General features: G+C 40.9%; 1 protein-coding gene across 1 annotated transcript in view; it reads right to left on the bottom strand.

Annotated features, from left to right (window-relative positions):
- The window catches only part of ITPR1 (inositol 1,4,5-trisphosphate receptor type 1), a 179,942-nt gene that overhangs the window by 74,636 nt on the left and 77,978 nt on the right, over positions 1-27,328 (bottom strand). Inside the window, 14 exon segments of the mRNA XM_064519235.1 lie at positions 7,104-7,130; positions 11,144-11,255; positions 12,250-12,398; positions 13,774-13,958; positions 14,600-14,720; positions 18,653-18,781; positions 19,478-19,603; positions 20,137-20,388; positions 21,857-22,057; positions 22,412-22,537; positions 24,137-24,274; positions 25,240-25,305; positions 26,681-26,851; positions 26,948-27,109. Coding sequence (XP_064375305.1) covers positions 7,104-7,130; positions 11,144-11,255; positions 12,250-12,398; positions 13,774-13,958; positions 14,600-14,720; positions 18,653-18,781; positions 19,478-19,603; positions 20,137-20,388; positions 21,857-22,057; positions 22,412-22,537; positions 24,137-24,274; positions 25,240-25,305; positions 26,681-26,851; positions 26,948-27,109 — 1,965 coding nt within the window.

Genomic DNA, 27,328 nt, shown 5'->3' with positions numbered 1-27,328 from the left:
AGTTAAATTACTTAATGGTCCCTTCTGGTCTTGAAATCTGTGAATTCCAAAACTGACCCAATTTCATGCATATGTCATCTGATTATTGGGGTGGTGGGGAGAGCTATTTGGCATAGCAGAGGAAATAAAAAGTATATAAAAAAAACAACTACAGAGTCAGTCAAATATCAAATTAAGTTTTTGATAGCCAGGCTGTATATCCACATGTAAAGAATAGTAGCAAAGATCTGGGACAGAGCTTATTAGCAAACTACTGCCTTCTATTTTATCTACCTTAAATCTTACACTATCATCTCCAGTATCAACTGGCACTGAAGTTAGGATAGTGGCTGTTTAGATACAGTCCTAGAAGACCCTGTCCACTTCTTTCCTCTCTCTTCTGAATTTCTCTTCTCTGTATGATACAGTCACTATCGCTCTTACTGCAAACACCCAGCAAAGCAAAATGTTCTCATTCTGCTACCTGTCCTGAACCATGAAAACAAGTTATAGAACAAATTAGTTGGCTGTCCTTCATAATTCTTCAATAATAATAGATGAATTCCATGAAAAGATAAATACCCACCAGTGTAGGTTATTTACTTGCAAAGCCTCCTTCGTAAAGCCAATATCTTTACCTTGTAGAACTGAGAAAAAAATTTGTATTGGATGGGAAATTTTAGCCTTTGCAGATGATATGTAGGTGTGTTTGTCAAAAATGTATTTGACTTGCTATGGATAAGTTTCAGGGCAGCAGAGAATAACTGGGAACCAAAAGCACTGAACCTGCTTTGAAAAATTCTTCCCACGTTACAGTTTATCGTTGTAACAGACCCGTATCGAAGTTACTGTGCATTATATTTTTAGAATGCGACGGAGGATTTTACACTGGCATAAATTAAGCGGCAGCATCAGATGTGGAACAGTATATTGTTATGGTGCACAGCTCCTGCAGCCTTCGCGCACAGCCCGCAGGATTTGCGGGGAGAGGAGGGGGACCGCTGCACCGCGTGACGCAGCCGCAACCGCACGCTTACGCCTGCTCACCTCTGCGCACATGCGTGTGCACGCCTGCACGACTCCCACCTCCGTGCATCCGCAGAGCCTCGGTGCGCTGCCAGACCTTTGGGTGGGAAACCTGGCCCTAGGACTGTCAGCGTCTAAGCTGAAAGGTCACCAAGATCTACATATGACCGTTCGTTCTTTAGTTTTCCAGAGTTTGCAGTTTCGAAGGCATGTTTTATTTGGGCTGGGACTTTCCTCAAGTTAAAGAGCTTGGTCTCTTATATGCCACGGACCTTCAGTGAGAATTAAATCTCACTTGCTCCTCTTACAATTCCCAATCTTTCAAGCCATTTACAGTAACTGAATATAGTAAAAACTACCTTTGCTACACATTTTACATTGGTAGCTTTAATCTGCTGTTAACATGGTGCAAATATTTTGACAAATTACTGTTAGAAATGCTCCAGTCTCCTGTTCCAAAGAGCTTACAAATTCCAGGTCTAGTTTGTGCAATAACAGTCCAAAGATTGCAGGATTTGTGAAGGGAAAAAAAATATAAGGCAGCCCACAAAAATTTATTAGAGCCTGCATTTCCTCTACTCGAGACATAACAAGTGAAGCACTGTCTAAGTGTAAAATACACAAGAGAAATGACTGTGGTGTAAGCTCTCTCTACCAGGAAAATAATATAAAATTGCATCTCTCCAGCACTTAGGAGGTTAATAATTCTTCTAAATCCAATTAAAAGATCCACAAAATAGCACATATTTTGCACCTTACTCAGCTGTTCTAAAATAGTTTTACAGTTTATCATTGAAAAACATCACTGAAAAGGTTACTTCAGTCAAACCCTTTGAACCAGGATTTTCAGTTCTCTTTCCACCTACTTGAAACCTCAAGACCAAAGTGAAGAGGGAAAAAAAAGCCCCAACTCAAAAACTATATTGAGCGAGTCTGCAGGTGTATTTCATTGGATACTGTTTATTAACTGAATAAAGAAGATAACAGATGTCATTACTTAATCAAAAAACCCACTGGCCTTTTAATAGAAGTTTTACTTAAATCAGTTATTTACCTCAAATGTTAAAAGTCTTCTGAGCTAAATAATTACAGTGCAAACTCAGGGTGCTTTGAGTTTTGCTGCATCTGGTCTTTTTGCTTTCTGCTAGCTACGTGCAAAGATGACGGGCCAGGGACCATCCCTGCCCAAGGGTTCAGGCTCGGGGACAGATCACCATCAGCTCTGCAGAGGAATAAGAGCTCGACAGAGCTCTCTCTTCAGGCAGACAAACAATTTGAATAATAAAAAATACAGATCTAAATCATATGGGAACAGCATTATCCTGAGAAGAACCAGCAGCCCTACAACCGCGGCAGCTACCGCTGCAGCCTCGGCTCCTGGCAGCCTCAGCACGGGCTGAAGTAACTGTAAACAGCTCCACCACATTTATTGGCAATTACTGCTGAAGGTCACACATCAGCAGCAGGCCTAAATTCCAGGAAAAAAGGCTGCTCTTATGTAACTGCTGCTTGAATGTTGGCAGGTGCCCAATGGAGCGGTTCACTGCAATGTAGGGAGGAAAAAAGAAAAAAAAAGTAGGACATCTCCCAGTCACATTCGGCATCCTGCGAATGCCACCTGCAGGTGAAGGCTAACACTTCTCTCCTCCTTACTCGCCCTTCCGTAAGAGCAGCCTCTTTCTCTGGGAGATGCACATCTTAGTGCCTAAGGAATCCTGGCACCTACCTAAATCCAAGGAGAGCAGACTGGGAAGTTGGCACGAGAGGCAGAGATGCTTTAAAGTGGGGAGTGCTTTGCTACCGGAGTCATGCTCCTGGACCACAGAGAACCCAAGATCCATACAATCATCTCAACCTGAGATTTGGAGCACTGCAAAATCTGCACTTGTACGGTGCTTGGACTTCATTGTGGGTTAGGGACTGAACTAAAAGCAAGTCAAGTTGTTGTATCCAATTGCAGCAGGGGTTTGTTACCATTGCATCAAGATTCACACCTGAAAATACTTGAGAAAAATGTAGTTTGGTCCTGAGCTGCCTCCTAGAGAGGCCAGCATTGGTAACAACTCCATCAAGAATAAAAATCACAGGGGTACAAGCCCAGTACGTAAGGAGTAGATTAAGAGAGACTCAGCCCAAGAGCTTTGTACAGAGAACATGTCAGTGTCCTAAGGATTTTATTCTCTCTCTCTTACTAGAAACATCTGCATAGAGCCTATGCTAAGTCGTCCCTATTGGGCTTTTTAATCTGCACAGAGTCATAGCTCGTAACATCAGTCTAACGCTCTCGGAAGGTTTGCGAAGTTGCAGCACCGGGAGCCCAGAGTGGAAACAGAAAGACGAGCTCTGAACACACAACTCCCTAAGATCATGACTTGAATACCCAGCACTGGGTTTTGGTTTTCTATTAAAACCAATCATGCTTTTCTTCCATCTTCCAAGATATGTTTTCTGCTCTTTATTTTAATACCAGTCTTCATAGACCCCATCCCAAAGGTCTGTGCACGTTTACAGTTTACAGGAACTTGAATGTTTTGGAAATACTGAAAAAACAGATTTCATTTTCAGTATATCATAATTTCTGTCCCCAGAAGAAACCTGTCCTGTGAGGCCTGCCTCAATACTAGATGCTGCAGAGTCTGAAAAACATCTGCGAAAGCTTAAACATTTTATCCCCATATTTGTACGAGGAAGGTTCATGGTCCTCAGACCATATTAATAGATGTTAAAAACACGCACCACACCATACCACCTCTCCTGGAGGACAGGAGTTCCTTCCTGCCGCTCCTATCCAACAGTGCCACCAAAAGCTACCTTCAAGAGAAATCCCTCAATAGAAAGTAAATTAACTAGGCCAATGTAAGGCCAGTTGGATTAAAGCCTATCACTCCTTCCCTTCATTTCCACAGCGTGTCTTCAGCTTTGCAAGTACTTCAGAAAGTCAGATTTGCCAGCCACAGAGGTCCCGACTGACACATTCGGTTACAGGCGGTGACAATCCTTCCCGTTCTGCGGGGGATTTCCGGGGCGCCAAGGTGGATTCCAGCGTTATTCACCAGCGAGAAGGGCACTCCCTGTCTGCAGTCAGAAGTTTTAAGAGGGACTGTAACTCCAACTTCCCTACTACTACATCTGATAATAGACAGACTACATCTGATAATAGACCTTTTTTTTTTTTTTTTTTTTTTTTTAAAGAGTTCATTGCATAAGGGTGTTTGGACTCCCCTCATTGAAATTACCTTACAGTAGTAACTGCAAGATATATAGATCTATCTACGCATGCAGTCTCACTCAGATACTGTGAAATTTTAATGCAGCTATGCCATAGGACAGTTACTCTAATATGGTGTTACCCTGAGGGAAGGAGGAGCATTTCAGCTGATCAGAAAAAGTAAACTACCCAGAGTTTGACAGACAGGCAAGTTAATAATTTTGTTAACAATGGAACTTTCTGTACTCTTTGCCCTAAATGTTTACAGTTGCCAGGGGGACAAGGGAAAAAAAGAGAAAAAAAAAGGAAACACAGGGATTTCTTTTGAGAAATTGATTCGAACCAGGGTCTGAAACCCTCTCTGTAAACAGATGATGCTCATTTCCGAGAGCTATAAACACACCTGCTCCATCCAGGGCACCGCTCCACCAAGGAGCAGGAACGTTCCTCCTTCGCAGCCTTCAGACCAAACTCTGAATTGCTCTGCACATGCTGCCTGATTTATTACAGGCAGAGACAGCATGCTACGCCCAGCAACTAAAGGGGAAGATCTTCATATTATGACTTAATTTGCAATTAAACAATTCAAACTTCTGTCTGAAGTTTCTCCAAGATGAATTACACACCCTGTTCTGGGAAGCTGTAGTACCACGTAATATAAGGGGGCTAGCACTTGATGGAAATGTTAATATGCCACAGATTAAGTTTTCAAAAACAGCACATTTCTGGTGGAGTATTCTCAGTTCTAAGAGGAGGAAAAAATCTCATTTTGTTTAAAAGAAAAGAGAGAGAGAGAGAGAGAGAGAGAGAGAGAGAGAGAGAGAGAGAGAGAGAGAGAGAGAGAGAGAGAGAGAGAGAGAGAGAGAGAAATAATTACACCAAAGGTTACGCACCAAAGCACCCCTGTAGCTAAAAAATGTTAAGTTTGGTGTGACACCTGGAGACAGACCTGAGCCTTCTCGTTCTGATCCAGGTCAGAAGCAACTCCACTGGAGTAAGTGGTGTTCCACCACATGAAACAAGAGTCATTCAGAACAAAAGCCAGACTCATACTTTCTAAATGCTCATCACTTATCTTCTACACACATTAATGGGAAGTGCGCACTAAAAGTAGAAAATTGCCACAGACAGCAGATTGAACGATCTGAGTAGCTCTCATTGAAGGTGTTCTGATGAAAGAGTTTGTCACTGGAAAGTGTAGTTTCTTTGAAACTGAAACTTTCAATAGGAGACTCTTGAATTTTTTCTTAGGAAGGATATTGCAGATCCAGGATGGAGCTTCTGCTCCAAAGCAGTCAGAACACCTGAAAAGGGGACCCCAGAGCAGACCAAGATGATGGTACTGACTCGTGACACTGGAACATGGCAAAGCTGGGGCCTGAGTGTCCCAACCATAGGTTAGGTTAAAAACCACACACTAACCACCCCCATACCACTCTGGTTTGTTCTCATGAGGAATGAGTTTTCTTTTAAACTCTCTCCTCTAGAAGTCCTTCAACCCAGCACTGGGGGACGTGTCTGCTGGGGTCTACTCTTGTGACTAATAGTTAGGATCTCAAATCCATTTCAACAGCTGAGGTCCCCAAATGTTATTTAGTTCTCAAAACAAAGTTCGTACAGATAAATTCAGTTGATTAATTACCAGAAGTCTTACAGAAAATAATTTATAGCATATTTCATTATCTATTCTATTAAATAAACAAGAGTAACATTTTAAGCGTTAAGTGGTTCAATTTTGTCCCAAATAAAAGGTTGCCTTGGGAGAGAATGCAGGAATCAAACCACAAAGAGAAAAATATTTCTTTTTTTCCTGGTGTTTCAGTAGAATAATGTGCCAGTCAATCACTTTCACAGTATTATACATTTATGCAAAAAGAATCTCAAATTTAGTGCCCACACTACTTTTTTTCTTTTCGAGATGCCCGAGGAAGCTGCTGCAACAGACAGCTAAACTCAACTAATTCCACCCCTATATAATGGTGTCTGAACGAAACAGACCACTTAAAAGTCCTTAGAAAGCTTAATTTCAGTTAAACTGAAGTCCTTGTTCAAATATGGCTTTTCCGCCTTTAAAACAGCTACACATAGCATAAACATGGACTGGGCTGTTGCACTGCCAACTGAAGTGACGTTTTTCATGATAGGAAGCTAGCTTTAGAAGTTACTAATTTTCATAAAGTTACACCACACTGCTTTCACAACACATCCTAACGTTTTACATGGCTTTATAGACCAAACCTGACTAAGAAGCAACAGGAAAGACAGAGATATTTTCATGAATAGCATGAGAGTCATCTTTTTCTGTAAAGAAAGCCATAGTTTCCACACAAGGGCCCAGCCCTTTTTAGTCTCATGTGCATGAAGCACCTTGGCAAGTGAGTAATGACTCTCACTAGTCAGTAAGTAAAGACAAATCCTTTAGGGTCTTCTCCAGCTGGCTTTTGACAATTTTTTCAAAGTTATATGAATGCCACTAAAACTCAGTATTTAGATTTTCAAATAGCTAAAAGAACCTGCTTGTAGACTATGCAGTAATCACTGTGGGGTGCTAAATGCTGACGTTTTAATGGTGCTTAGGGCAGTTATTAGTCCAAAGGCACTCAGGTCTTGTCCTAAACTTTATGAGAACTATTATGGCACCAGATGATTGCAGACTGCCAGAAATTATAACTGCATTTGGACTAACGTTCAAAGTAACGTCATATGGAATTAGTTATGGTAACTAATCCCAGTGTAGACACACGGCAGACTAAAAACTCAACTAATTCACTGACACAACGCATACATATCAGAAAGGTCGGTGCTGAAGAGACAACAGGACAGATCACAGTGCTACTCATAAAACAAACACCATAGAAACAACACTGTAGAAAATAAATAAAATTAAAACCTCAGCATTATCCAATTCAATGGTAATCTGCCAGAAAAGAAAAAGGGAGGAAGAATTGAAAGCAAGCATTAGTAAGAGAAATTACAAATAAATTTCATGTTAGGATCTTGTGAATTATTTAACGCTTTAATGCTGTAATCTAACATTGTGAATATTTTCCAGTAGGCATTAGCGACATTTGCGAGTGCCGGGAGGTTGGTATATTATTACAGAGCTGACACTCCTGGAAGCACTGCGCCAGGGCACGCAGGAGACAGGATGCACAGCGGCTTTAGTCTTACGCCAACCAACAAACCACATGGGCTGGCCGATCTTGATCCAAGAACTTCACCCTTGGGCATAAGAGTCATCCCCAGCATGAGCTGTAAGCAACATCAGGCATCTTTGGGCTTTCATAAGCAGAAGCTGGAGTTTCATTTTGGGAACAGAAATAGAGTTTTAAAATACAAAAACTGTAGGACTGAACCTAATCTTCCGACAGGCACCCAGAAAGATTTGTATGAATGACATGTTTCAGTAAAGTAAAAAACTTGGGTCTAGTCTACACAGTTAATGTAGTAAAGTTTTCAGCCTATTAAATATACCACAGTATGCTACCCATCACTGCAAGAACCTGAGTGCAAGCCAAGATTAAGAGTCTTCAGCAATATGTAAAATTTCGAGCCTTCCCACAAGCTTCTGTACATCTGTGTTCTCACCACGCCTTCTGCATGCTGCAGAGGAACCGCAGCTGCTTCATGGCGGCCTTCGCTCCCAGAATCAGACAGCGCGGCACTCTCATTAGGGCTCCCCCCACAAAAGGGGGGATTTGGGGACCAGGAGGGTGCGGTGTTTTTATTATTTGTGCTGGAAGATTAAGTGTGAGAGTAGGAGTACAGTCTTTTTATAAGTCAGATTGTTCCAACGAGTACTATGCTGTATTATAGCAGGTCACACACTAAGCAAAAAACCTTCCTTTGCACTCTTTGGCTGAACACTGCTCCAGCAATGTGCGCTCAGTTCTGTGTCAGCAGTGACCACCAGGGAACTACAGGGATTAGAGATTTAGGAACTTGGGACTGAGTTGAGAGCAACTCAATCTAGGGTAGAACTGAGGCCTCAAAAATCCCACAGCAGACACTGGGTAAGTAGGGGAAAAACCATGAGAACCGGGAAAAGGAGGAATGAGAAGACTTTACAGATCTGTATAAAAGAAAACTCAAATCCACAGTAAAAAAAAAAAAATGTAGGAAAGAAAGTGTAAAAAAAAAAGATGTGAAAAGGTATATGCATTTAACTGTACAGGCACAAAATCATAAATTTAGTTGCTTTTTCATATTAAAAACTTGCAGAACTTGCAAGACTTCGGAGGAGTTTAGGAAAAATGTATAAAATAAACAAATGTCAAGTCTTTACTTCCAGAAGAAAAAGAAGCAGAGGAGATAATTTTGGTCACCCTTAGGTACCTAGGGACTACTGTATTTAGAATTTAGATTTTTTTTTTGTATACTGCAGGATGATTTTAAAAACAAAAGGTATAACCTTTTAAGCGGTGATTAAATACAGTTACGTGAGTCACAAGGAAGAATAAGTCCAATTATACTTCTCACAGCCAGACAGTAGAAGCTGTTCTACTGCTAGCAGTCTGTTAGCAATCAGCTGCTTTTTCATATTCAGAAGTCCACTTCACAGGCAAACATATCCTTGTCTTGCATTATGCAGCTGACCTACTGTTTCAGAAATTAATGCATTTTCTGCACACTGAAGACTTCTCAAATTTTGTAGGGTTCTACATGGTCTGTAATGGTGTAAGTTATATTAATCTTCCAGAAATAATGACTGAACCAAATTTGCCAAAAATTCTAAGGAATTCCTAAAAATGAATTTCCATTTAGAAAATTTTCCAAGTGCCATATTGCATTGAAAGAAGAGGGGGGGAACCCCTTCCGTTTGGCTGTGTTGGTGTATGAAAGACCAATCACCCTTTATATTACTTAGGCTGATCTTGACCAGTCTCTCCTAGCTGTTTTTAATGGATGGGAGACTGTACACTGATGAATTTACTAACCAAGTTTAAAGCCAAATCTATGATTATGCTTAATCTTTCACACTCCCTGCTTTGGGCAACACAAGTATCAGCATTCAGCTCTTGCTAAAAAGGATCATCTAGCCCAGCTCCCTTTTGCTAGAGCAGGCTCTATCTAGTCCCCTTCCAGACCAGACTTGTGCTGTCTTACAGGTGTCCTTGGAAAGGGATATACAGGCTGAAGACTTCCAGCTGTAACCACGGGGCTGGGGAAGGGAAGGAGAGTTGCAGCATGGCTTAGCAGAGAGAGGGTTACAGTTCAGCACAAATTAGGCCACCTTCGCAGAAATTAACATGTAGAAAAGAAGCTACTTCCATGCAGTTGCTGCACTTTACCTATCCCACTCTCCATCCTACACCTACATGCTTCTTCCCTGCAGCTGGTTAGGACATTTCCCCCAAGCTAAATGGGTTTATTCAAAAGTACTGCTACCGCAAGGTGAAAAAAATCCCTAGGTAGTACTGCAGATCTAGAGGAAAGGAAAAGCAGCAGCAGATGGGCAGGATTACCGGGAGCCCAGGGTAATAATGGCACATGGGAGCAGCGCTCCCTGATGAGGCAGGAGCCCAGGACAGGCCATCCCTGCTCTTCGGGTGTTTTCCTAGGCGTACCCCCTCTCTCCAGACTAGGCAGAAGCTGTGTGCAGCATCCAGTGCCATTCAGCCCAGCGACCCTACTGGTTCCCCTGGCCTCTGCAACCTCAGAAGTGCTGAGCAGATGCTTCTCAGCTTCCTTTGTGCCTACAGATATAAACAATTATTAAGAAGCTGTCTGATCTCTAAAGTTCTTTGCCTTATTACACTGTGAACATAGCACTATCCAACAACTTTAAACCCTACTGCAAGTGAGAATGTGACAGGAGATGCTACCTGCTTCCAGTCACAGATTCCCAGTTCCAGTGACTGCCCATCCACAAAACTGCTTCCCTCCTTAATTCTGACTGTTAATTCTGAATTGTTTGAGGGCAGGTTCATCAGGAGGATATATCGTTCCAGTTCTTTCCTTTGTACACTTTTGCCACAGATAGGAAATCTCTGTGCAGCAAGACAGACATTCAATATAAAAAAAATCAAGTTCGAAACCCACTGTTACCCTCTAAGAATTTATTTGCAAATCTTCCTTAGTCTAGAATGAACGCGTGTCTATTTTTAGTTCACATATGGAAACACAATGGGTTCTTCCTCTGTAGTTACTCCAAAAGGCAACGTATATATTAAACCCCTCTCAAAATCTGTAATACTGCTTTAACCCTGCTTTCTTATTTTTCCACAATTTTATAATTAAAATCATGTTAAACAGCTCTCCAACTACAGTATATCTCTGTATACCTAACCATGGGGTACGTTAATAATCTAGGTTGCTTAAAAGTGAATGAGATAGATTAGGATTTTAAGATTGAATGTAGGAGTGACTAGGTACAGAAATGAAGGCATATACATATGACTGATACAAATAGAGCCTAGGTCTGTCTGCAGCTACAGAAAAATATTCTTCTCAATAAGACAAAGGAGTTGTACGTAAGTAAAGGGAAAGAAATAAACATGGGTGGGTGTACAGGCAGTTTCCATCTATAATTCACATAAAGATGATGACTCAGATGCATATAAATTAAAATTAAACCACAAAAAACCCTCTATTGCAACGTTGGGTGACCTGATAAAGAGTCACTTGGACCCAGAAAGCAGATAAAGAGGTTACATCCTTCATAAAAAGGTAACCCAATTAAATATTTTTTATAGTGCCAGCAACCGCAGGAATCAGCTTTAAACTTGCAAGTCTAAAGTAAAAAGGCAACAGAAACAAACTTACCTTTCAAATTATATATGAAGTTACTAGTCAACTAAAAATGTTTTGTTCCTGATCCAGTGCAGAAATGCTTACACATACAAAACACAGCTTGAAAGAGCCAGAATTTTATTTTTCTTCACTGAATAAGAGTGTTGAACAGAGAATGATGAACTGTAAATTACGTACCTTTTCTCCATAGCCTCTATCTTTGGTCATCATTTCCCTGAGTGTCTGTAATACTTTAATACATAGTTTCTCCTCATTCTCCTCTAGCAGCTGTTTAGTATGCTTTATTAACCTGAAAATAACCAAGTCATCATAGTTCATTTTAGTACTTCTATTTCTAAAAACGGAAAAAGAAATATGCGGCTGGCTACCTTACTTGATTGGTTTAAGCTACAATCAACAGTTTAATTGAAACATGGTTTTGTCATACCATTATACAATGATCCTGGGAATATTCTCTCAACAGCAATATTTAACAAGCTACCTCGGACTTCACTGAAGCTGTGAAGGAAACTCCAGTCCGTGTGGCTGGAGAACAGTCAGATAAAACCCTTCTGACTACACGGAGAAAGGAATCGGAGAAGGGGCAGTGGAATTAAAGATTTGATGATCCTCCAAAACAAACACTTACAGTAAGAAGAAAAATATTCCACATACTAGTTGTTAAAAAAACATAGAGTCCTGAACAGTACAATCAGAAATCCATTCCACCCAGCATTTATTACTTAACCGGGCCACTCAAGTTAGGTACCTAGTTTCCCTAAACTGTCTACAATCTGTAACGGAAAGCATGCTCCTCCAGGATGTGATCTGAGAACCTGAGTTCAGCTCCAAATTGCCCTTTAAATGATCCTATAATCTTGCCTTTTCCTTCCCTCCAAATTTGGGCATTTAAGTGATGCAAATGATACCAACTGACTTTGTCGTATTACCCCAGCAGTAAGTACTACAAGGACAAGTATCTTGCAAACATAATTAGGGTTGAAGACGAAGACAGAATAACAGAGATGAGCTCAAATAATTTTGCTCAGTTATACTACTGTTCATTACATTTATATGCTGCACAAATGCAGAGGTTTTCAAGCATCAGCTGTGAGGGCATATCAATCAGTCTTCCTCCACTCCCAAGCAAGGAACTTAATCTTTTCAAGGGCAAACTGCATACCATAGAAGATTGTGCTTTACATAAAGCCAGGCAAGAAGGCATCACTTCATAGGGCATGGGAAAATTGGGAGGAAACAAACAAAAAACACTTCAACAAACCAGACTTCTCAAAACAACTTACTTGCAAATGAAACCTCCACTTTCACATTTCCTTCTTGCATCTGTATTCTCTGGGAAGAGCAGTTCAGGCCTATGAAGTACGTCTACCAGAACGGATAACTCTGCTTGGACAAGAGGACGTAAGCGGTCCTCTAAAGCTGATACTATGTCCTGAAATATAACCATATCAAGATTTTAAACAAACGTTAAATACGTATAAATTTATATGCTTTTTTTTTTTTTTTAAGCAAACGGCAAAAAAAGATAGGACTATGAAGTCTGTTCTGCTTAGGTAGACTCTACTGATTAAAGACTTCAGAGTTTGGCCAGATAAGACTTTCAGGGTTTTTTTTTTTGGATTGCTTGTTTTTATAGTTTTTTTTTTTTTTTTTTTTTTTTTTTTTTTTTTTTTAAGAAGCAGCCTTAATTTTTAGCAGTGCCCCAGAATACTTAATTCCCCTACTCTCCCCATCTTTGTATGTGGCTCTTGTTCACATGGGAGAAAGACAGAAAAACGTAAACTCATAGCTGCATTGAAACTTTGTGATAACGATCAGGATATTTATGCTCACACCAACTGATAAAAAAAGTACTACTGGTAAAATTATGCAAAACCAAAATACTTCCCCTTCTCATCAGCATTTTGAAAAGCTGCAGCTACCTTAAAACAAGACCACATTCATCTTAATACTTAAATAAGCAGAAAATACTGAGATGCATATGAAGTCAGAGAGAAAATTAAATCAAATTGACATGGACAAATAGACAAGAATGGCTGAAAAGTGAGGAACTATTTCAGTGAGAATGGGTTGGGCAGTGTTTTTACATTACATTATAAGTTTATGTAAAGTTAGTTAAAACTGCTTGCCAGAAAAGCTTTTGAACAGAAAATGAATCTTCAAAAGCATGAAGGCACAATTCGAGATAATGAATTTTATTTGGTATAAAAAAGGCCTTATTGAATCTTCTACAAATCTAAACACAAAATACAGGTATACCACATTAGTCCCCATTTGTAACACAGAGCACTATGTTCTTTTGAACAGAAACGGTATAAAAATGCACATGCTTTGTTTTGGGGGAAATGACTTTGGTTGCAAGGGTCAATTCATGCATTTATTTCAAGTTCTGCAGTGGTTTCCAGGCAGGGCTGTTACACGTTTCATTATACTAAGAGTTTTGATGTACAATGAGCAAAACACTGGAAGGGTTTGGAAAGCTGCAACAATGAGAGTCCTGTCTTATCAAAGAAATGTTTTATTTCAAATTAACAGTGGAATGAGAACACTTTAAGTACCGCTAACTTGAAATATCATCATCTTCCAGGGCCAAACGTCTGTACTGATTAGCTGGGAATGTTCAATTACCTTTCTGGATATAATGGTTTACATTTGATTTTATATACGATATTACATTCGGCATTAGCTAACTCAATTACCACGCGGCACTCTGACTAGTCCGAAATGTCCTTCTACTTAGTAAATACCTCCTTTTGTGTAGACATGCAAGTAAGTGGTTAAAAGAGGAAGGGGTGCTGTGTAGTCACCTGCAATCTCTCAATGATGTTTCGATAATCCCTGGAGGCAGCAAGCACCGAATCTCTGCGGGCAGCATTCCTTGCAGTCATTCGCCAGTTCATTGCAGTTTTCTGTACAATGTTATGGGACTTCAGGAAGAGATTGTTGACCTGACTGTCCAAGTCTACAGGAATTGCAATTGCTCGGCTTTTTGCTGCAATAAGCAGAAGTTGGTAAGAATTGACTCCTTCAGCCCATACACTACAATCAATATAAGAACAAGACAAGCTCTACTTGCAGTTCCTTCCACAATCCCCTTCACGTGCACTTTAAACAATGCAACATTCAACCCATATGTAACAGGCCAAACCTCTCTGTAGCGTTATATATAAAGGTTTCCATACCTCAGAGCTGTTTACTACATTCAAAGTGCGTGAGTAGGAAACTGTGCTTACACATCCAACATTCATGGTAACACACGTGCACCCATCCAATAGAGTTTGGCTTCATATGCAGTACAAATTACTCTTCCCGTTACTAAAAGCAGAGCAAATTATTGGGAGGAACAGCACTAAACTATAGATGGACCATTCCCCCACAGATCAATAGGACTGCAGAGTTTGAGGTTAAATCAAGAAAGCACTTCAGGTTACACTGACAACACCTATTGCTTAATAATGACAGTATACCAAAATAATTCTGGCTTTGCACTATCCCTTGGCTCTGAGTTAATTCAAGTAGCACCTGCTGGAGGTAAACTATGCTTTTTGATGGAAAGGATGACGCATAAACAGCAAATAACAGATGACCATGTTTGCAGCAGTAAGATCTGATTCCATTTGGTACATTTCTTACCTACATCTGAGAGCACCCGAATGCAGCTTTCCACTGATGCCTTTTGGCTTGGCATTAACCAGTTGCAATGGTAGACTCTGAACACACCTTGTAGCAACTGTACAAACACAGGTTGGCGGGTCTAGAACACAAGGTCAAAGAAAAAAGATCTAACTCATCATATCACACAGACACATCAGCGTCACCCTGAAGGAAAATAGGTCACGAGCTCTGGCCACGATTCTTTGCAGCCCAGTCACTTCTAACTGGTCTGCGTCCATTCGTTAGGCAACGTCATGCTGTAGACATTGTATCTACCACACAACCAGCAACCGAGTGGAAAGGGTGGGAATGAAGGCTGGAAGGGAAATATTAAATAAACAGCTTCTAAAGCATAAAGCCTTTGTAACTGAAGTCTGACTAAGCAAAAGAAATAAGCAGTAATCTTCATCTGTTTAATCAGAGTTATCAGCAAATCTGGCATACAGAGATTCTTCTTTCACCACTGACCAGTAGCTGACTCAATAGTTCACAGGTAAATGGGACTTCGCTCTTGGCTAAGAGCACAGCTCTGGAGTTGAAAACTCATCATTTCAAGTATGTAAACTAGCTGGTATCTAGTTTACTGAAGAAACCGGCTGCATGCTTGTTATTTTGAACGTAGGCAGCAGTTAGTGGTAACACTACTGCTGCTATGGATCAGCAAAAACTAAGGTGTGGCTTTTAACCTTGTATTTTGCAAGGTGATTTTGCACTATAGATAGATTAGCTCCTCCAACACACACACACGCACATGAGCTCTGTTCTTTCATCTTTGCAAAATCCAAAGATTATCGACCAAAACCCTGTTCAGTTCTGCACAGTAGTTTAATAAAACAATTCACCTATTTCACCTGTAGCAGACAGAGTCTTAAGTATTTCAAGTGAACCTACAGTGAGAGGGAATACCCATGTCTCCATGCCTACTAGCTATGTCATGTTTCTATCTGCTAAGTGAACCACACCACAGTGCAAAGCCCACAAGACTTAGGAACCAGTGAAAAAAATACCTCTTTTATTCTGGTCAAGATTGATGTCTGTTTATAAGAAAAAAGTGGAATTAGGAAAGAAAAACAGAAGTCCTTAATTCTATTAAATCAGCTCATTAAATAACACCATTTTGAAATATCCTAGAGGAGAGTCAAAATTTAAGAAACCAAAAATTAAGATAGCAAGTACTCATTATTCTTTCTAGAAATAAACCAAGCATTAAAAATATGGCAGATACTAGTAGTCTCCAAGGGCACTGAAAATACTTGCTCTTTTGGATTTAAGTTACCCACATAATCCTTTCAGTTCACGTTTTAAAGACTTCATCTAAAAAGCTTCGGAAGATGTTGTGTTTCCTTAAACTAGGTCAATAAGTCAGAAAAAAATTCACTCCAGGTTCCATATGCCTCCAAATAAATTTGTGAAGGAGAGTCTTGGGCAGCAGCATACTTGGGAAGCAAGCAAGCTAAACAGCACTTGATAAAAAGGAAAAATTTTGGACAGCTGTTCTTTGAACATATTTATGTTCTCCTAATTTGATATTATTTGCACTGTGTGATAGATGTACAAGGTGTTCTTTGAACAAGCAAGGCTGGTGCTGACTCAAGGAAGGTACAATTTAAGTCAAACGAGCCATAACATGAAAGCGTAAGACAAGAGGAGGCTCGCATGGGAAGAAGCGAGATGGCAAGGCGTAGCGGAAGGAACAGAGAGCAATTGAATCCAAAGGCAACACAAAAGAAAGCAGCAAAGGTCATTTGCCTATCGAAACAGTGGCGAGAGAAAAGTAGTAACAGCGATCAGGTGAAAGTGGCTGCAGATAGCCTTGCAAAATCTGAGGGGAGTGTAGGGTCTGACTCAGAGGAGCAACCTACACCAACAGCTAGTCCAAGAGGCCGTAGTCCCAAGATGGGAGAATCCACAGTTACAGGCAAGAGTGTGACAGGCAGAAAAAGGTAGAGAAACAGGGACTGTAACTTAAACCAAGATGCAGAGGACAGACAAATCTAGGATAAGACAGAACAAAAGAGCTACCAACTAAGGTGGCTGAGAGGTAAAATAAGCTGCTTCATCCCACTGGACAGAGGGAAAGTTTGAGAAAAGCTAGTGATATTAAAATTAACCAGATAGCTTTAATTGCCATCTCTGAGCTTACAGCCTTCAAGTAGACCTCCTTACCATCAGATTTTAGCTATGACAGCCAAGGAGGTCTTATGCATATAAGGTGGAAAGAGAAGACAAAGGGCAGAGCCCTGGGGGACAAGGCTAATTATTCATCTGAATTTCTTTTTCTTTTGATAAAGTTTTGGCAAATTAACATCAAACCTCGTATTGCAGTGGCCGACCTTTTAAAGCCACATGAGGAGCAAATCAACTGCTGGACTCCTCAGACTTGTGTGAGTTAAGACGCAGCCCTAATAAAGCTGTTCAGCCCAAACACAGCTGTTGCAACTATCTCCACTCTCACAGGCAGCACACAGTTTGGCAATTTAAGAGCACATGAGCCAAATGCAACTGTTGCTTTCAGTGCAACTCTCTTCTTGTTTGAATAAGGCTCACTGTCTGAGCATTATGAGAGCCAGGCCTCTGTTTAATGTAAAACAGTCAGCTGGATAGAGCTGGCAACCAGTCATCCAGACATGGGCTGAGTACACATCCGGACTCAAGGAGGGCCGACTGTTAACAAAAGATATGGACAGTCACAGAGAAGTAGGAGCATTACTGCTAATCGTGAGCAGAAAGGACCCGTAAGCCTTTACCTGATGCAAAGCCATGCAGCAGTGTTTTATGCACACTTCCTTGGAGCACAGCACACTGCAGTCACCCAGTCAGCGCACCATGACCCAAAGGGTTAGCGTAAATTCCTTGAAGAGGGACTGACAACGCAAACTGCCAGATGCCCTTTATGGCCACATTTAGTAGCCAGATGCTTCCTAACCTGCCGCCAGCTGCATTCAATTACAAACCTGTGGTTTGCATTCTGAACAACTGCCTTTTGTGCAAGGAGGTTGCACCAAGTTTCGACAATAACCACACCCAGACTTCTGATAGACACTTGGGCACCTGACCACTCCACCCACACTCCTCCCAGGGAGGTATTTATAAATAAAAGGATGATGTTATCATCATGCTGCAGTACAAATATTAGGGTTATATCCTGACACTGCTGTATGATTGCTCCTGGCCTTTTCTCCTCTAAGCAGCAAGTGGGAGGAACTGGAAAAAAGAAGTTTCTATCTCCTGTCACTTTATGAACCATCCAAGCGTCTCCTCCACATTTTCCCTACTTTTGCACAAGATCAGAAATCAGTCAGTGTAGTGAAAAATACTAGAACTTTTGGAAAATTTCTGTTTCTAAAGGAAATAAGAATCTTTCTATAAAAGCATGTTCTCTTTAAACAATCATCTTTGTACCATCTGTAATGCAACACCCTCTTCTCCTGCATGGAAGGCTTGCCAAAGTGCTTTATCATCCTTCTTCAAGTCCCTCTTGAGAACTCTTTGCTGCAATGTTACTGCTTTACTGCAGCTAGACAGTTGGCATGCTCGAACTATCAGCTAAACAAAACTGCTTCTCTTTGCTTCCCTACACCTGCCCACATCATCTTATTCTTCAGTTGTACTCTGACCTGTGGTGGAAAAGAAGGGGGCATGGATCAGGACCAGAGCCCCTTAGAGATAACTGCAGTAAGAAAGAGGGACAAATCCTTCATTTCCCTGCTTGCAGCATGATGTTCTCAGTCGAAACCACAACAATGATGCGTAGAATCTCCCTCCACGAAGACCAGTGTGGTCTCTATGGCATATACAAAATTGAATCTAATGTGATTTAACAGTTTATCTTCCGTAGAAAATGTTTCTACTCTGGTCTACAAATTTGTCTACTCCTACAGCAAAAGAAACACTCTGGTCACAAAGAATAAGTATCTGCTCCTCCATTACAAACATGCATGCTCCTTTTTAACTTAGAAATGGAACCAAAGTAGAATTAACATAATTGCACTGGTAGCATATTTGCACTCTTCTGTCTCTTTAATTTCCTACCTGCAAAGTAGTGCTCTGATCGGAGAACGGGGAACTGAAGAAAGTGGTGACTATACTCATCACTATTTCTGTAACGTACTTCTCCAATATGGAGTCAGCATGCTTTCTGTCACTGGTGTTGTTACAAGCCTGCAAGAAAATTCGTTCTTAGATCAAAAGCAGCTCAACCAAGACAGACTGATAAGTATTATGGACTCGAACTTTTGTTTTTGCATTGTTTTAGTCAGTGCAACTCCTCCCTGTCATGCTGTTATTTATGAAACTGGGATCACAGAGAAAAGCAGAAGCCCAACACTGTTGCTGCTTCAGTGTGTTGGCATAGAGCATGCTTAGGAGGGAAGGGGAAAAAAACAGAATGCCTTAGAGGAAAGAAAGTAGTAGGGTAGGGAAGACTGGGGTGTAATGCTTTCGTATGGGGAAATACTTGGAATCCCAGGCAAAAAGCCATATGGCCATGCAAATGCCAAGCTTGGAAAAAGTTTGTCCTGACCTGCCAAAAACCATTGACTATTGCTCAGGAAGGAGCTAAATATCCTGGCCAGAATAAGCAAACCAGGTGGCAGAGCAGTAAAAGGCATTAGACAAAGGAGTAGGGTGTGGGACTTGAGGGTTTTCTTTTTGAAAAGGAAAATATTATGTGTTCCATGGAATATGACTAATGAAATCCACAGGCACGAGGAAAAGAAGGCAAATATAAATGTGAAGCAGCACTGTGTTAAGGGCATTTACTGCCTTGATGCACTGTTATAACTCACTCCTACTGCTCATACTAAATAGGTTCATTTATACTGTTTGATTTCAGTTCCTAGATACAGAAATCATTACCCGACAGATGTCAACCAGGAAGTTCTCAAACAGCTTCCACATATGATTACTGGTGTAAATCTCTTTCATTTCTACTTCTGTATCCACATAGCAATGATTCAAGAAGTTGATGTATGCAATTTTAACCTAAAAGCAGAGGGGAAAAAAGCCATTAAAAAATAAAAACCTGAATGGTACTATGAATGAATGTAGTGTCACACTAAAACTGCCCTATAAATCATTTATAGGTCAACTTCTTCCTTTTATTTAAGCACTGGTGAAATTTAATGCCATGAATAGCAAGACATCATCCAATAAAAAATGCCAGGATTATTGCAGACAAAACGGCAGCATAATAATCATTTCCAGTTCTGCAGAACCATCTGTTCAAGGTTAACAGCAAACTCCATAAACCCCCCTCGCCTCCATAACCCTATAAAACAAGTACAGCATCACATACTCCCTTAAGGGCAAGCGAACGAGTACAAAAGGATTTAGTTAGCTGTCCAAATTCACTCAGGTTGCCTGTAGCAGAACCAGGAAAGGAATCCAGCTTCCCAGCTCATCGTTCACCTGCACCACCACCTTTCCTAGGCCAGACTCAGTAATATCAAATCCTTCTCAACCACTGTCAGTACATTTCAAATACATACAGGTCAGTGCCTCCAAACAGCCCTCACCTCAGGTATGCAATCTTCATGGGTTACTACCCTAACAATGTCATCCAAAGGAAGAAGGGAGTTGCATTTTATTTCTGTGTAGACATTTTTGCCTTCTGTGCACACAGCCAGCAGTTCTACTAAATGGATATGGTACATCAGTGGGCTGTTTTCATCCATCCGATCTCTCTCTGATCTCATCATTTGCACCAAAGTCTGGAAGGAGGCTCTGTCATTGTAAAACACCAGGACATCTTCTCCTGCATTCACCAGCTACCGAGAAAGAAAAATACTCTATCAGCAGATCAAAGCTTGTGCCTTTCTCCACAGCATCCTCCCCCAATCTGCGAGTTGACCATTACAGTGCAAATCCTGATTAGCTATTCTTTAGAAACTTAAAAGACGTGCAGCCCACCGAGTCAGCTTAACATTAGTCTTCATGGGATAGATGGCTCAAATGTGACATTTTCTCTTAAAGAATTTACCACTTCTAAACTGCTGAAGAACTTCAAAGTCAGTTCAACTGACTGCCTAGACAGAAGTTGTGCCAAGAAGCTTGTGACTTTCCATTGTGCTTTTTTATTTAACATACATTGCCTCAGCTGACTTTTTAGCGCAGTTAGCTGTAGACATACCATTTTGTTCAGAGAAACGCCCCAGGGGCATGCCGGATGGGAGGACTGCAGGGCTCAATAATTCCACCCTTCTGAACAAACATCATAAATTTTCCAAGACTAGCTAGCGACATGTTAAGTCACACAATGAAGATTTCTATCAGCTTCACATTTTAGACCTCGATATCCAGATTTTCAGAATAGTTCACACCTCCCATAACTCCATCAAGAAAATGAGAATGAGCTCAGGCTGAGCATGCAGGCTCAGAGCTCTGAGACAATCCTCTGTGTAGAGTCTGTGGCACATGGCTGGATAAAACATACGAGACAACCCTCCCCAGCAGATGCTGACCTCCGTGGAAGCTGATCACTGAGCATCTTGCAAACTTGACTCCATGCTGGGAAGCTCGCAAACCCATTTTTAAACGGAACCACAGAAAGTGAAAGACCTTTGATCAATCTAGTAAGATTGATACGTAAAAGCCAGAACCTGACAAATCTGATCCTCGGGCTCCCCCTGCTGAGGAGGCCAATAAACATTCCATCCTCAGACAGGCAACACGCTGTCAGACACATCACCTTTGAAGTCTAGCTTAAAGGGATTTATTCACCCTTTTCTTACCTCTCCCTCCTGTCCTGATATATCAGTTTCCCCAGTTACCTATATACCCAGATTTCTGAAGACACTCAATCTTTTTCTCCTTCAGCACTTAAGATGCTTATATTTAAATGTTAAGGATGAGAAGAAATTCCCATCAAGATACTCTACTATCATGGTAAAGTTTTCCCTCTGCATTAGTGATCTTGAAATTAAACTGTTTTTCAAATAGCCAGTTTTGCTAGAGAAAAGCACCCTTCCTTCAGCTTAAGTCCATTTATGCTCTTGCATAGTATCTTGCAAGTATCATCAAAAACCAACCCTTCTTTATACCTATAGGTGATGAGCACAGAGAGCTTCTGGTCACAGAAAAGCCTGTGCTTTCTGGTAGCTGTATGCTCTTTTTGCATTGTGAAAGCTAACTGTCAGTTTCTTGGCACTCCTAGAAGCGAGAGGATCAATTTGTCACTTTTACCAAATGGTATGTGAAAACTTCTGTTCAGACCTTGCAAATCTGTGCAGCTCTCACCTCAGCCATTACCATATCTTGGCATTTCTTAATGAATTTTCCTTCCGCCTTGACAATTGTCTGCAGGAACTTTATGTACTGAACATTTCTGCCATGTGTTTCTATACAGTGGACAAAGTGTTGAACAACTCGTTCATTAATCTCACTGCAAAGCTGGAAGTTGTTCATGAAAATGTGTTGCATTGTTACTGCTTCCAGAATCTAATGGAGGGGATAAAGAAAGAAAGAAATTAAACAAACCACCAAACCCAGAGGTCAGAATAAAGTCAACACTCCTGTAGGGTATGTGACTGAAAAGAACATTTCCGAGGATCTAATCTTTCAGCATAATGACTTGTATCTGAGGCCATTTTTCAATCCCCTTCAGCCTCTTGAACTTTCTACACTGAAGCAGTCCTAAACACATCTTGCCAACTTTCTAGGCTTTAGAATGAAAACAAAATGTGAACCCCTCAAGCAGTCGTGCATCAGAAAAGGACCAGAGGCAATCACCAAGGACAATCTATTCTTTTTTCTTGGGGGGGGGAAATACATATAGTATGAAGTTATTCTTACCCCTGGGTTAAGAAACAGGTTTATGTGCTTGTGCAGCAATGCCTGGTTCTGTTGGTTTCCAGCACAAAAGTTCTGTAGGAACTCATGTGCAAGCTTCATTATCTCCTGCATCCTTGTGTCTTCAGCCTGTGAATGCATGACAAAAGATGGGGTTAAAAAGAATCTAAAGGTTCACTTTCAGGTGAGTACACTGCATGAGCCTCAACTCCAGCTCTGCAAGAGAACTGTCACGTCTCGCTCACACTCCAAAGAAAAACAAGCCTCCACCCAGTTCACAGACATGAGGGAAGAATTTGGCCTGATTCACAGTTTTAAAGATCATCAAAAATAAAGACCATAATAGAAATTACAGTAGTTTATTCTCTAAAAATTCATAGTCCAGGACCAAGTCTGCCAGCAACGTGCTCTAGTCACTTTTACATTTCTGAACATACCAGTACGTGGGCCAAGCCACACATCACCACCTTGGGGCTACATCGGAAAATTGCCGTGTTCCACTGAAATGCATTTTAGCAGCACCAAATAGGTAGCTTATGGCAAAGAAGAGATGGAAAGTTATTATTGCAACAGTTAAGCCCAGTTTATATTTACTGGAATCTGCACACTATTTGTGTGCTTCCAAGTACAGTTCAGGAATCAGTGCCTTTCCTATGACATCAGTGTAGATTACCAGCCCCTGATGGTATAAAACACAGCTTGGAAAAATCAGGGTCTGCTTTTATTTTTAAGGAGATGCATACATTACCAAAGGTAAAGCACCTTCCACACTGCCTGTCCAGTAGCATATTTATATGTATGGGACAGAATGGGGACAAGAGGTGCTGGAAGGGCTGTTTTTGCTGACAATTTTTTTTTGGCAAAATATATATCAGGACAGGACAAGACTTAGCTTAACATTATTCAAAGCTACTGTCTGGAATTACTGGTTCTCAGAAATCTGTGCAGTTTGGAACAGAGGACAGCAGAGTAGTTGGGAAAATATGAAGAGCTTCTTCACCTATGCAATAATACCTGTCATCAGTGACTAATGGGCAGCCAAGGCAATCAGCTTGGGATGTGTTAATCAGCACGGTGCAGCGCTACCCAGAGATCCAGGCAAACTGAGCAGCCCGGCAAACTGGGCTTCTGCCTGTACAGCTGGCATAATATGGCACTCCAACAGGGCTGACAAGGAACAGGAGACCTACCCTGAATAGCCAACTGATATTTATTCCATCCTAAGGGGCAGCTGGGGATCCCACAACTGGGAAGCAGAAATGGGGGGGTTGTATCTGTGTTTGCTAACTGCTGGACACAACCCAGGTGTCTGCAGGTACGCTGCCGAGAACTCCCACCGGTGACACAGCACCCTGGTTTATCATCAGAGTTCCTGGACAGCTCTCACACAGCTACCTCGCAGTAATAACGAGTGTCTTGCTCCCATGGACGCTGCTTAACCTGAAGGCAGCACATACGCCCCATAAAAAACTGAAAGTTAAGCCTTGGCCTTATTCTGAGCTACAATGGACAAATATTTGTTCAGGAATTAGCGTAGAACATTGTATAGTGACAGACTGCAAACAAACAAAAGCTTATATAAGCTCACTATTATTTCTGAAGCACAGATATTTAAAACAGCTTCCTTGAATCCAACATAAAGGTGGAAGGCTCAGGAAGATTCAGATGAAATATTAAAAGCCAGTCAACACAATAGGAAGGAAGGTAATAGCTGCACAGAGACCCAACCTTTTCATAAGGGATCTGCAACAACTCCAGCACAACCGTGTGAGCTCCCATGTTCCTCAGAAGCCTCTGCTGCTGTTTGCGGCTTTTCCGGACTGAAGCACTTTCTTGAACACAGAGCTTGCTAAGCCGCAGCAAAATCTGGAGAAAAGATGAGCTTTAAAACTGAAATTCTGCTTTTTATAACATGCTAGGTGGCTTCCAGAGAGAAGCAACAGCAGAAAACAAATCTGAACAGACCAGAGCAGCTCTAGGTCACTGGTCTATCAGCAAAATCGAAGTTTTGTGGTCTCAAGACAAGGAGCGAAGACCAGACTAAGGCCCAGTTGCTCCTGCAGTAACAGCAGTGTGAAAGGACAGAGTGGGAATCAAGCACTGCAAGGAAACGGGGTGCGCCAGGGCCAGGGAGGCACAGGGCGCCCGCTGCTCTCCAGGGCTGACTGCCGCTCCGCTCACCACCATGCTCCCACGAGACAGGAGCCCGCATGGTCTTTCATCATTGTGGAACAGGTGAAGTAAGCAGTGTGGCAACAGCTATTTTATCACATCTGGCAGTTTACTGACTGCAGCACTATCCATTTCTCTATAACTACCTTTGGCTCTGAGGAATTCAACACTGTAAAGTTAGCGCAACATCTGGCTCAACAGCACAGTGCCATGGAAGGCCCATTATCTCATAACAATACATACATACAACAATACAACAACATACAAGTGCCAACACATGCTTTATCTGATATTTTTGAACCTAAATTTCAATAACACAGTGTTTCTGAGCGCAAGCTACTCGGGATAGGGCAATTTAAACAGCTTTTTGACTGGCTTACTTCCTTTATAGTCTTTAATAATAAAAATATTGTGTTATCATTGAAACAGCAAAATAATGTTGCATTTCTAACTAGTCCATTCTCAAGGAAAGCACATACATATTTTGCTTATTATATTCCTGGCTTCTCATTCAAGTTGGGATATGTTATTACTCAGCAAATAGTTTCCACAATGGAAGAGTGACTCAGATTTTCCTGGGTGTCTCCCACTGACTGCAGCTCTCCAGAGCTGCATTACTCATTGACACTTCCATTTAGCATAAAGCAGCAAAGTTTTACCTCTTTTACTACACGGTAGTTGTAGCTGCTAGTGCTTTCAGGTTTTTGTGACTTGCTGTGACCTTCCTGTGGATAAAATCAGACAATTTATTAGTAGCTTACAGTATTTTCTTCATGAAGACTAAAATTACTGTTCTACAGTAGTGAAGGCTCTCTTCCTGGGAAGGAGTGTCATCCTTCAATTTGCTGACAGTCTCAGGAAAATACATATAATTATCGTGTCAAGTCACATTGACCTCTATAACATAAAATAAGGTGAGGGTGGAATGATTTTACAGTCAGTAACCTCCTGTCCTTTCAATCAGTTGTAACATTCTGTCTGTAATCAAGCTCCCCACAAAACTTCTAACTTTCTCTCCCTATAGTATAATTAAACTGTAATTATATTCATAACAGAAGATGCCTCATAGTACTCTGCACATGGAAAGCAAGGAGTAAATTATTCTTATTTACTTCCAACAATAGACTTTCATATGTTGGGACTATTTCTTGCATTCCCTCACCCAGTCTTTTTTATTTGATTGCAATTACACTAAGACAGAAGACATTGAGTTAGTTCTAAGCCAGATGTTCATGCTAGGAAAGTCCAGTGATACCAGCTACAGATAAAGCACCAACATATACCAGGTTTCTTAAACACTGAGTTCCTTCGTCATTTTGCAATAGCAAATACTAAAAACTGCAGGGATAAAGAGAAATATTTGAGGATTTTTCACATCTTCTCTTCAGCATGTTGTATTTTGCATTAATACAGCACTTTAGCATATCATGTTCAGGTTAGCATTCAGCCATTAGCTTCACTAACAGATTTACTATAAAACCCACATACCATTAATACACACACTATGTTAATAGCTGTAATTAAAAGCAGTGCAACAACCCTACATTACATATGTAAATAACTTAGCCAAAGATTATCACACACACAATTGTGTCAAGAAAGCGCTGTCAACGTGACTCACTTTGGGGTTTTGGTCCCCAGGTATCCTCACTCACGGTGGTCTCTGCTACACTACCACAACTCACACTGTGTCACGATTCAAAAATACATCCCCTGAATGGTTTGCAACTCTGCGCTCATGTTATTTTAGGCACTTCAGACCTGGTGGGGAACAGGCACACTCCCTCCCTCCGTGCTTGAAAGGACACAATGTGGGAGCCAGAAGAAACCAAGCCAACTACTGTACTGGAAAAAGCCTAAAAATGACACTTCAGAGGGTGCTAATTGTGAGCAGTTTCCACCTCAGACTAACCGCATCAATTAGCTCAAGTTCTCATCTTAATTCTTGCCTTAGTGTAAAAGCAACACAAATAAATTCACAAGGCTATGCAGTGTATTGAAAAGATATCTTTCTTTTTTTAAGATCATAGTTCTGGAAATAGCTACATTTCAAAAAAGATAAAACTAGCATATGAATTTGGGTAAACACAATCTAATTACCTCTTTTTTCTTGTGTTCATTTTCACCCTGCACTCCATCCATAGTCTCATCAGGACCCTGGCCTTTGTACACCCAAAGCTCCGATTTTTCCACAATAGACCTCAGTTGGTCCAAATCTTGCTTTATCTGCTTGTAGTTGTCAACATCTTGGCTGGTAACAAGCAGTTGAACCTTACATGAATGCAATCCATTAGTTGCAGAAAAGGATATTTTAGCTGAAATACATACATTCAGATGAGGAATAACGCATATAGTATGTACACATACCTGTTTAAAAGCTTGAAGGACTTCTTGTCTCTGACTAAAATGCCGGAAGAGTAGCTGAAGTGCTCCAGACACCAGAGGAGGATAATCATGCATCGTTAAATGCAACAAAACTCTGAGAAATGTTCTGCCACCATGATCATCCAAATCCAATGGTGTATTCTCCTCACTGAAAACACAGTGTAGGAATTAACTAGCATATTCAACTTAATGTCCTAGGGGGTTATTAAGTCCAGTCTCCTATGGTAGGAAATTATTATTTTTTTTTTAAATTGGGAGGCAAAACTATCAATCAAGCATGATCTTAAGATACACAGGTTTTCTGGCATTCTGCTTTATCGGAAAACTGTTCCAGAATCTCAGGGCCAAACTACACAGGATTAT

Source organism: Dromaius novaehollandiae, chromosome 12 (assembly GCF_036370855.1).
Source record: "Dromaius novaehollandiae isolate bDroNov1 chromosome 12, bDroNov1.hap1, whole genome shotgun sequence".
In the NCBI taxonomy this organism is placed as follows: domain Eukaryota; kingdom Metazoa; phylum Chordata; class Aves; order Casuariiformes; family Dromaiidae; genus Dromaius; species Dromaius novaehollandiae.
The sequence above is the reverse complement of the archived record's forward strand: the minus strand, read 5'-3'. Positions and strand labels throughout refer to the sequence as shown.